At 40.7% G+C, this 12,295-nt stretch overlaps 1 protein-coding gene across 5 annotated transcripts in view; it reads right to left on the bottom strand.

The window, feature by feature from the left end:
* JCAD (junctional cadherin 5 associated) overlaps positions 1–12,295 on the bottom strand; it is a 72,573-nt gene that overhangs the window by 35,425 nt on the left and 24,853 nt on the right. For 3 of the 5 annotated variants that reach the window (XM_072651848.1, XM_072651850.1, XM_072651849.1), the window contains one exon: positions 7,238–7,578. The exons of the other annotated variants lie outside the window; for them this stretch is intronic. In XM_072651848.1, the coding sequence (XP_072507949.1) occupies positions 7,238–7,518 (281 nt within the window). In that variant the 5' untranslated portion in view covers positions 7,519–7,578. The remainder of the gene's footprint in view (positions 1–7,237; positions 7,579–12,295) is intronic. 5 annotated transcript variants of the gene reach the window in all.

Below are 12,295 nucleotides of genomic sequence, written 5' to 3'. Positions count from 1 at the left end.
TCTCCAAATTTTAAAATTTGATGACTTTTCCTCCATCTTTCTTGAACTTCCTTCACCATTACATCTTCTCCTGCATACTCTCTTCTCTGTTATTTTTTGTTATTTTTTGTTCGTTCTGTTCTGCTCTGTTTGTTGGTGTTGGTTTGTTTTTTGGGTTTTTTGTTTGTTTTTACAATGGCTTTCCCTGTCTGGGGTCTGTGGCCACCTTTGCCCTCAGATCTTCCTGACTCCATGTACAATGCTCTCTCCATTATATCACCTAGATGCTATCCGGAAGTGAAAGGAGCATGAGAGGAAAAAGTCACTCATCCTCTATGACCAAGTAGTCTTGTCTGAAAAATGAGGGGCTTAGACTGAGTTAATATATACAAACCTTTTTGTTGCTGTTCAGTCATGTCTGACTCATTGTGCTCTATCCACTGAGCCATCTAGCTGCCCTGAAAAGCTTAAATTCTATTAATAGGATGATGAGAAATATGACGAGACAATGAGAATCTCAATGATTCTCTCAGGTGTAGAAGACGAGGCTAGGGTTCAGTGGTTAGAGAAATTTAGAAATCAGTAAAGATGAAAGTACAGATACTTAAGACAAAGGTCTCTTGAATCATCCAAAGACCTGGAATCCTCAAGGAAGTGACAAAGGTTCAGCAAGTCCCAAGGCCCACATCCACTGGCCTAGGTATCTGAGTGAATCATGGGAACAAAATGTGTGCAGGAGTGAGGGGTAATACTAAGCCTCAAAATTTGAGTAGTCTAAATTACATAACACTTTCAATTATGAGTGTTACATATCTTATTTCATTGAGTCTGTCCATGTCCAGTGAGGTATGCCATTCAAATGTCATCCCCACTTTACAGATGATGAAATAGTCTCAGAAAGTGTGTAAGACCAAACTGAGGTCACACTGAGAGCAAAATGGCAGAATTCAGAACTGTAATGAAGGCCAGGTTATCCACCCTTATCTGCACAAGAATCCTATCAATACCCTTGACAAGGAGTCACCCAGACCCTGCTTGAAGACCTCTTTTGTTGGGGAGCCCAATACCTCTTGAGGCAGCTGACTGAACTAATCAGGAACATTTTTTTTCATATCTCAAACCTAAACCTGCCTCTCTATAATTTTCACTCAGTGTTCTTAGTCTAGTCCTTGGGGCCAGACAGAATCCCTCATGGCATGTGAAGACAGTTGTCATGCCTTTCCTGGATCCCTCTGTCCCTCTCCCTGTTCTTCTTTTCTCTTCTTTCCCAGGCCCTTCAACTTCTCCTTGTATGGCATGATCCCATGACCCATCACCATCCTGGTTACCTAGACACTCTACAGTTTATCAATGTTGTTATTACATTGGGGTGCCCCAAACAGAACACAACGTTCCAGAAATGCTTGGATCTGGGCACAGTAGCGGGCCACTCCTGTTCTATCATGATGCTTCTCCTAATGCAGTTTAACATTAATTTTTTAGTTGTCATCACATCAAATCAAAGTTCAATGTTTGTATTTCATCAAATAGATGTCTACCTTTTTTTTCCATAGAACTATTATTTAGCCATGATTCCTTCATCTTTTAGTACAAATTTGATTTTTGAACCTAAATATATAATTTGACATTTATTTCTACCAATTTCCATCTTTATCAATTTCATCAAGCATTCTAGCTTGTCAGTCTTTAGTGATCTTGACTTTGCCGACTTCACTAAGTATTTTTTCCAGTTTTGCATTGCATTCAAATTTGATAAGCATCTCATCTATGCCTTCAGAAAAAAGCCACCTAGACAAGCATTCAATAGTGCAGGGCAAAACCACTTCCACAGGGCACTCAACCAGAGATCTCCCTCTAAGAGACAAGAAGCAATTATTAACTTTGGGTTAAAGGTGGCCAATTCAAAATCCACCTCACTACCCTATTATCTAGCTCATATCTTTGCATTTTGTCCAAAGGAAGGCATGAGACTTGGTGAAAATGCTTTACTAAAACCTAGGTAAACTGCATCTGTAACACTCCCCCTGAGTCTAGCAAAATTTCCAGTAAAAGAACAGGCTGGACAGTCATGATCAGTTCTTGACTAAACCCAGTAGGGCCTCCCTTTCTAGATACTCAGAAATCATCTCTTCAGTAATTATGCTCCATAACTTTACAGAAGTTTAGCTCAGCAGTCAATACTTTGCAGGTTCTGCTTTCTTCCCTTTTTTGGAAATTGGAACAACTATTCTTTTCCAGCCTTGTAGCATCTTTTCCCCTTCTTTCAGTTGTTTCAAAGATCTTTGACACTGAATCTGCAGCCACATCTCTCAATCTTTTCACTGTCTTGAGATCTAACTCACCTGCCCCAGAGAATTTGTACTTACTTAAGGCAATTGGGTATTCTCTTTCCATCCCTCATTATTTTGGCTACATCCAGGGCTCCTGCTGCCTCTTTATATAATCTTTGCTCTCCTCATCAAGTTTTTCCATCTTTCAGAGCCTATGATGAGCATCTTTTGTAGGGAAAGTAGCTGGCAAAGAGGGAAGGGCAGAAAGAGGGGAGCAGGCACCAAAAGGAATTTGGAACTTCAGAAATTTGTACATAAGGAAGTTCCATAGGTTCTCTCCCTGAAACAAGTAATACTGATACCAACTAACTATGAGCCAGCCAGAAATGGTTCTGGCTTTGGAACAGAGATGCATTTTTAATGGGCTTGAATGTGCTGGAGAATATGTGTTGAGAAAGAAAATTTAATTTTTGGGGGGGCGGAGCCAAGATGGCAGAGTAGAAAGACACACATACGCTAGCTCCAAACCCACAGCCCATAAAATATCTGTAAAAAAGAACTCCCAACAAATTCTGGAGCAGCAGAAGCCACAGAACAACGGAGCGGAGGAGATTTCTGTTCCAGAGAGCCCTGAAAACCTCTCACAAAAGGTCCGTCGTGCCCCGGACCTGGAGTTGAGCCCAGCCCTGCCTTGGCCGTGCAGCACTGAGAGGAGCGGATCCGAGCGGGCTTCAGGGATGGAATCTCCAGCAGCCACGCGGGTCCCTCCACCCACAGGCCCCAAAGTTTGGTGAGAAGGTCTTCTTGGCTTGCCAAGAGGGGAGTGGGGTGCCCCCATAACTCAGGCCCCCTTGGGAGGCAGCAGTGGAGGCAGCAGGAGACAAGGACTCCTCAAGCAGCCCGGGGCTCCCCAAGCAGCCCAGATCCATTGTTGAAGGTCTCTGCATAAACCCCCTGAGGGAACTGAGCCCCATGAGGTGGCCCTGCCCCCACCTGAGCACCTGAACTTAATCTCACACTGAATAGCAGCCCTGCCCCCGCCCAAAGCCCTGAGGCTGGGAAGCAGCATTTAAATCTCAGACCCCAAGCACTGGTTGGGAGGATGTGGAGGCAAAGTGGGTGCGAAGAGAATACTCAGAAGTCAAGTTACTGGGTGGGAAAATGCCCAGAAAAGGGAAAAAAAATAAGACTATAGAAGGTTACTTTCTTGGTGAACAGGTATTTCCTCCCTTCCTTTCTGATGAGGAAGAACAATGCTTACCATCAGGGAAAGACATAGAAGTCAAGGCTTCTGTATCCCAGCCCACCCAATGGGCTCAGGCCATGGAAGAGCTCAAAAAGGATTTTGAAAATCAAGCTAGAGACGTGGAGGAAAAACTGGGAAGAGAAATGAGAGAGATGCAAGTAAAGCATGAAAAGCAGGTCAACACCCTGCTAAAGGAGACCCAAAAAAATGCTGAAGAAAATAACACCTTGAAAAATAGGCTAACTCAACTGGCAAAAGAGGTTCAAAAAGCCAATGAGGAGAAGAATGCTTTCAAAAGCAGAATTAGCCGAATGGAAAAGGAGGTTCAAAAGCTCACTGAAGAAAATAGTTCTTTCAAAATTAGAATGGAACAGATGGAGGCCAATGACTTTATGAGAAACCAAGAAATCACAAAACAAAACCAAAAGAATGAAAAAATGGAAGATAATGTGAAATATCTCATTGGAAAAACAACTGACCTGGAAAATAGATCCAGGAGAGACAATTTAAAAATTATGGGACTACCTGAAAGCCAGGATCAAAAAAAGAGCCTAGACATCATCTTTCATGAAATTGTCAAGGAAAACTGCCCTGAGATTTTAGAACCAGAGGGCAAAATAAGTATTCAAGGAATCCACCAATCACCGCCTGAAAGAGATCCAAAAAGAGAAACTCCTAGGAACATTGTGGCCAAATTCCAGAGTTCCCAGGTCAAGGAGAAAATATTGCAAGCAGCTAGAAAGAAACAATTCAAGTATTGTGGAAATACAATCAGGATAACACAAGATGAAGCAGCCTCTACATTAAGGGATCGAAGGGAATGGAATAGGATATTCCAGAAGTCAAAGGAACTAGGACCAAAACCAAGAATCACCTACCCAGCAAAACTGAGTATAATACTTTAGGGGAAAAATTGGTCCTTCAATGAAATAGAGGACTTTCAAGCATTTTTGATGAAAAGACCAGAGCTGAAAAGAAAATTTGACTTTCAAACACAAGAATGAAGAGAAGCATGAAAAGGTAAACAGCAAACAGAAGTCATAAGGGACTTACTAAAGTTGAACTGTTTACATTCCTACATGGAAAGAAAATATTTGTAACTCTTGAAACTTTTCAGTATCTGGGTACTGGGTGGGATTACACACACACACATGCACATGGACACACACATAGAGACAGTGCACAGAGTGAATTGAAGAAGATGGGATCATATCTTAAAAAAAATGAAATCAAGCAGTGAGAGAGAAATATATGGGAGGAGAAAGGGAGAAATGGAATGGGGCAAATTATCTCTCATAAAAGAGGCAAGCAAAAGACTTTTCAGTGAAGGGAAAAAGAGGGGAGGTGAGAGAAAAACATGAAGCTTACTCTCATCACATTCCACTAAAGGAAGGAATAAAATGCACACTCATTTTGGTATGAAAACCTATCTTACAATACAGGAAAGTGGGGGAGAAGGGGATAAGCAGGGTGGGGGGGATGAGGGAAGGGAGGTCAGTGGGAGGAGGGAGCAATTTGAAGTCAACACTCTTGGGGAGGGACAGGATCAAAAGAGAGAATAGAAGCAATGGGGGGCAGGATAGGATGGAGGGAAATATAGTTAGTCTTATACAACATGACTATTATGGAAGTCATTTGCAAAACTACACAGATTTGGCCTATATTGAATTGCTTGCCTTCCAAAGGGAGGGGATGGGGAGGGAGGGAGGAAGAGAAGTTGGAACTCAAAGTTTTAGGAACAACTGTCAAGTACTGTTCTTGCTACTAGGAAACAAGAAGTACAGGTAAAGGGGTATAGAAAGTTATTTGGCCCTACAGGACAAAAGAGAAGATGGGGACAAGGGCAGAGAGGGATGATAGAAGAGAGGGCAGATTGGTGATAGCGGCAATTAGAATGCTCGGTGTTTTGGGGGGGGAGGGGACAAAAGGGGAGAAAATTTGGAACCCAAAATTTTGTGAAAATGAATGTTAAAAGTTAAATAATAAATAAATAAATAAATAAAAAGGAAAAAAATTTAATTTTTTTAACAGAAGAGTCTAAAATCAACCTTGAGAGCTAAGCCCTCCACACTCTTGCCTCCACAGCCATTACACATCAAATCTGTACCAAACCTTCTGCAAAAAGATTACATATTACATCAGCGAGGAGCAGAAAGTTAGTATATGCCTGTTTAGCTTGAAAAACGACCTTTTTTTGGTGGTTTCTATTTAAACTATCTCTCCCCCTCTCCCTTCCCTTTCCTTTGTTCACTTATAACCTATCCCACACAATTATGTAACATGTGCCACGTACTCAGAGCCCTTCCTACCCAATCTATTCCCTTTCAGAGGTGCGTATTTCCCACTTTACAATGTAGTAGTTTCGCACAAACAAACTTTTATGATGTGACGACAGTGGCTTCCGCTGGACTGGAGCAGCTTTAATCAATATTTACAAAGTCCTTTCTCTTGCTGCCTTTGTGGTAAACAGTCTAAATCTCCTCTTCTCCTTGGTCCCCTGACCTCTATTCCACATTTTCCTCATTGAGAAAGCTACTTTCATTTGGATACTACCACCATGATCACCACCACCGCTAACCCTACCCTTCACTGACCTCAGCGTATGTGTAGGAAAAAAGATGGACTGGGAGCCAATGGAACTATGTATGTAGCAGAACTATGATGTAGCAGAGAATGCCCTAGATTTGGGAAAACCTGAGTTCAAATCCTGATCCTGTTATTTATTACCCAAGTGCCCTCGAGCAAATTATTGAATCTCCCTAGTTCACAATTTCATGTACAGAGTAATGGGGTTGGATTGCTGCTGTTATGTCGTTTCACTTGTGTCCAATTCTTGGTAACTCCATTTGGGGTTTTCTTGACAAAGATACTAGAGTGGTTTGTCATTTCCTTTTCCAATCCATTTTACTGATGAGAAACTGAGACAAATAGGATTAAGTGTCTTGCATAGGGTCATAAGAATAGTAAATGTCAGAGGCTGGATTTGAACCCTCAAAGATAAATCTTCCTGACTTCAGACCTAGCACTATCCCCTGCACCATCTAGCTGTCCCAGATTTGGGCTAGCTGGTCTCTGAAGTCCTTTCCAGATGTTTATCTATTATAATCTCATGATCTTGTCCGAGTTAATCCAAGAAAGTGAAAAAAATATATAGGTATAATCAAATAAAGAATACAGGGTTTTTTAAAAAGAAACTAATAAGCATGAAACTATAATCTTATCATTGTAAGTGTTCCCTCCACTGATCCAGGCTGCAGTGTGGTCACATTTTCTCATTCTGCACAAGTTTTATCTGTACCTTTCAGCATTCATGGAAGGAAAGCAGATAGAGGATCATCTCTGATACAGGAAGTCTCACCTCTGACATATTCTGGTTACATGATTATAGATAAGGCCCTCAACTTCTTGGTGGTGCCCCAGGCCATTGACAACAACCAGCAGGGCAGTGCCACCCTGCATTGGTAGAATGAGATTCTTTCCATGGAGTTCCCTATGCCAATAAAGTTACAAGTTCAGTTAAAAAAACAAGTCCCCCTGTAAGTCTTACATAGAGGATCTAGCCAGGGCATGGAGACCTTTCTCTGGTTCTTTTAATGTTTTGTAAATAGCAGCACAGTGTTCCAATTGTCCACCTGGTCTCCCTTATTCTTGCTATGTGATCGCAGTCTCCAGCTTAATTGTCTACAACCAAGAAAAATCCCCAAAGTCAAAAGGAAAGCAATTCCATGCCATTGACACTTACCCCTCCTCAGAATGATGGAAAGCAGATGAACTTGGGGGGTCTCTGTGGCTCCCCGGTACTGCTCCACTGTTCTCATTGTCACTCAAATATCCTTTTCCCAGCGATTTCTTTTTATAAGCAAAGGCTGTAGGGTCTGCTTCATACCCATTTAGTGTTCCATGACCAGCTCTACTCTCTGAACTCTCCTGCTGATATCCATCATATCTATCCTCATGGGGTGCTGGAGGATTGCGGGATAATTTGTATCCATGTGAAATTAGGAGATCCTCCACACTGTACATGGTGCATTGGTGTCTGTCAAAGCTCAGTCATTGGAAACCTCTCTCGGGCAGGATCCGTCACTGAGAGGAAAAATAAAAAAAGCTCCATTTGCAAGGAGTCTTTCTTCCCACATGAAATGCTGAGTTGTTTCTGACCCCAAGACATCCCTTGACTTATTCCAATTGAAAACCATGCCAGAGATTAAGCAATAGAACAAAATATGGGTGTAAAGGATGAATTATGCATTGGTCTACTCAAGACTATTCCCAGAGAGAATAGATATATCATAGGCACTGATCTGACATACTGCACTGAACAATTCTTCGATAATCACAGTTGGGATAGCTGTCCAACAACCTTTTATTAAGCTCCTCCTGGGTACCAGACATAGGAACACCAAGGCAAAAGGAAACTCTCTTGCTCTCAACAGCAGGAAACAACATGTCGACAGAAAATTACATACAAAATATAGATCAAGTGAATACAAAGTAATTTCTGGGAAGGCAAGTATTAGTAACTGGGAAGGGGATGAGGATAAGTTTCCTGTCGGAGGTGGCATGTGAGCAGAACTTTGAAGGAAGCTAGGGATTCCAGGATGCAGAGGTGAAGAGAGAGAGAGCATTCCAGTCACCCAAGAAGGGCTGTGCAAAAATGCTTTTACATAAGACAAGAGATCAGATGCCCTTTACAAGGAACATAACAGTCTAGGTTGGTTGGGATATAGAGCATCAGGAGAGTCGCATACAATAAGCCTGGAAAGGGAATATGGAAGTGCATTATAAAGGGTTTTGAACACCAAACAGAGGAGTTCATTGCATTTTATCCTAAAGGCAATCAGAAGCTACAAAAAATTTGGTTATTGTCGAAAATGACAACACCATGTTAGAATCAAGTTACGATGTGTCTGATTGTGACTAAAGATTTATGAAGAGGGGAATGACGTGATCCAATTTGTGCTTTGTGGACATTAATTTGGCAGTGATGTAGAGAGGCAGGAAGACCAGTTAGGAGGCCACTGCAATAACCTAGGTAAGCAGCAATGAAACCCCAAACTGGAGTGATGGCTGTGAGTAGAGAATAAATGATCTATAAAACTGTAGATCTTGGAATTAAGCATGGAGGACACAAGGGCTGTTGGGAGTCCAAGAGGAGGCCAGCCTTATATATATATCTGAAGAAATCAAATGGTTAGGGCTAAATCCTCATCCTGACACGCCATGACCTACTCACCTAATCAACAGTCATAAGGAATAAGAACAAAATAAAAGGAGAGTTTAAAGCTTAAATTACAGCTTTATAGTTTCTAAAATGGGAAGCTGCCAATGTCCTGTTTAATCTCATCATATCCCATTACTTTCATCAGATACCTTTTGCCCTAGGAGTGCCAAGTGAGATCTTTAATCAAGTAGGCATGATTGTCTCCTCTGAGGTATATATCTAAACTCTGACAGCAAAGGATCCTACCACATGGCAGTTAACTGGCATCTGAAAATAGCTTCTCAGCCTTAAGGCTTATAATAAGGAAACACAGCAAACATCACACTCAGAAATATACTCCTTCCCCAAACAATTTGACAGTCTGAGCCCTCTCCTTTCTACTGGGGAACTTATAAGAATGAAATTTCTCTCCAGTGGATCAGGTGGAATTATACTGAATCTTAAAACCAAAGTCTTGGTCTCTACCCCAAAATTGAGATATTATATTAGTATGCAAATAACAGTACCTTCTAGAGCAAATTTTCTAGAGGCCAAGACATACCATATGAAAGAAAGGGGTGGGGGGGGGAGGAAGGAAGGGGGAGAGAATGAGAAAGACACAGAAAGAGAGAGGAGGAAGAGAAAGAAAGGAAGACACAAAGAGAGAGAGGAAGGAAGGAAGGAAGGAAGGAAGGAAGGAAGGAAGGAAGGAAGGAAGGAAGGAAGGAAGGAAGGAAGGAAGATAAAGAAAGAAAACAGAAAGAAAGAAGGAGGGAGAAAGGAAAGAAGGAAGGAAGAGAAAGAAAGGAAGAAGGATACTTTTAGAACCTACAACATGGGAAGTGAGGTGAAGTTGTCATAAAGTTTATTTAATTAAAAGGCAGTCAGACTCAGATTAATTGCAATTACCAATCTTGATCCTAAAGTACAGATGATGAAATATTATAGCCATCTCGGTGGAAAGATGAGGAACTTTGGGTCCAAAATGTTGCATATTCTGTCAAACTTAGTAATTTTATCAAGAGGGAGAGCTTAATGGGTGTGGAGGTTACATATCGGGAAATGGCTGATAAAAAAACCAAAACAAATAAAACTTTTTAAAAAATAAAATTCCTTGATTAACCCAAAGTCTTTTTTTTTTTAGTCTCCCTTTCACCCCAGGGTACAGATGATGCATGTCAGCTAGGCTAGGCGTTAACAGACACCACAATCCACTCCTACCTCCATAGAAGTCACATCTGGGCCTTGGGAGTGCCTCCCTGTGCTGGCCCTTAGACACACTTTACTGAGGGATGGAAATAGATTCTGCTGCAGGCATCATAAACAATAGTCAGGAAATGCCGCTGGACAGCTTGCAGGTGAAAGGAAGACATGTGTGCTTCCTGTTAACAGCAGTTTTTGTTCAGTTCCAGCTTCCAGTTCTGCTGACACTAACAGGATCCCGGCTTTCAAGTACTAGAGTACAGTAGCAAAAGCACCAGAAGTCAAATGTGTCTCACCAGGGTTTGAGAGAGAGTCTGTATTTTCATCCAACTCAATGTTCAATGTTTCCCATTAATTCGTTGTTGTCCTTATGGGGCAACAGACAAGAAGGGAGTGATCTTTGATTCTTATGTCCTAAGTGGCAAAATATTCCACTGAAGATTCCCCTGGGTGGACAGTCCCAGACACATCTCAATGCCACTGAAATCATTTTAGGGACAAGTGGCTAGGAAAAACATCCCTCAATAAGAGGAACCATACAGCCCTTTGGGGATAAAATTAAGACACATTTCTTTAAGAGTCCTGAATTTAAAGCTAAAGAGTTTTGATAAAGGTCTGCAAGCAGTTAAGAGGAGATGATGCCACAGGCAAATACTCCTGCCAACAGCACACGTCCAAACCATTTGGAACTATGTGAGAGAAGTCAACAAGTCATTATACCCCTTTGACCCTCAAAAGTCAAGGAAGGTCACATTTTCATAGAAAACAGCACTTTCTGTGATAGTAAAAAATTGGAAATAAAGTGGGTGCCCATTAATTTTGAAAAGGCTGAGCAAATTTGGTATGGTAAATTCAATGAATATTTATTTAAATTTTAATATTATCATGCAAAATCAAGGATAGGGAATGCACTTATGACATCATCAGTGTGGGGAAACTCTCAGTTGAGGAAATGGAGCTCAAGCATTGCCCAGCACACAAAGAGGATGACTTATCCAAGGTCCCACTGCCAGTCTGTGTCAGAGGACAGGAACATGAAGAATTTAGAGAAAGATGAAAAGACTTGTATAAAGTGATGTTCACCAATATACACAATGACTACAATAATTAAACCAAAAAAACCACTAAAAAAGCAGAACTCTGAATAACTTTAATCACCCATCTTGGTCCCAGATAACTGATGATGAAGCACGTCCACTTCCTTTCAGTAGGGAGGTAGAGACGTTTGGATCGAAAATGACGCAGTAGATATATTTATGGCTGCTGCTAAATTATTTTTCTTTGTTATAAGAGAAGATTAACTGGGAACGGTCTTGTGTACAAACTAAAAGCAAAAAGAATTTTTAAAAAACAAGGAATAATTGCTCACACAATGAGTAATTGAAAAATAAAATTTTTTCTCTTTAAGGAAAACAACAAAAAATCAGCATCTTCATAGAAGTTGAAGGGAGAGCAGGGCAGTGAGAAAGCTGCTAGCGTCCAAAAGGAAGACGAACAGCGTCTGAACTGAGGAAATGGGAAGGATGGGGTGAGATGAAGGCAGGAATGGCAGAACTCCGTGGTCAACTAGACATAGGAAGCTAAAAAAAAAAAGCTCAGACAAGGCACCATTTGGGAGTCATGCTATAATAAAAAAAATGGCATAAGGAATTCACAGAGATGCAGCAGGAGAATGTAGAAAAGTAAGGATGCTGCATCAAATTTCAGCTGAATACTGATTCCCCCCAAAATAATACTGGCTCATATTTATATGGATTAGCTAACCAAAAAAAAAAACCAAACCAAAACATCTCACTTTGGTTAATCTTCTTTGATACTCATAATAACCCCATGAGGTAGGTAGGATAAGTCTTATCCTCATCTTGCAAATGAAGAAACCAAGGTGCAAAAAGTTTAATTGAGGGAGGAAAGAGGGGGAGAAAATCTAAGACTTATGGAGATGATTGTAGAAAAGTGAAAAAAAAATAAATTAATAATTAAAGAAAAATGAAACAAAATTTATTGTGATTGATTCTCAAAGCAATAACTAGTCATGACAGAACCAGAACTAAAGACAGAAGTCTCTGAACTCTAAATCACCAATACTCTTTTTTAAGCATCTTTTTAAAAAAAAAAATTTTATTTTCCCCCCAATTACATGTAAAAAAACCCCTCAATTTCAACATTTTTAAAAAAAGGTTTTGTTACAAATTCTATCCCTGCCTCCCTTCTCTTCCCCCTCCCTGAGACAGTAAGCACACAAATATACTTAGCTCTTTACATCATGAGATATCTCCAAAGAGTTCCATTAATTCCTAATTAAGAGTTTATATTAAATTTAGGGCTCGAAGCGACTTTAGAGACCCTCTATAGTCCAACCCTCTCATTTTACAGATGACAAACTGAGTCCCAGAAAGG

Source organism: Notamacropus eugenii, chromosome 3 (genome assembly GCF_028372415.1).
Source record: "Notamacropus eugenii isolate mMacEug1 chromosome 3, mMacEug1.pri_v2, whole genome shotgun sequence".
Classification (NCBI taxonomy): domain Eukaryota; kingdom Metazoa; phylum Chordata; class Mammalia; order Diprotodontia; family Macropodidae; genus Notamacropus; species Notamacropus eugenii.
This window is presented reverse-complemented; position numbering and strand designations above follow the sequence as displayed.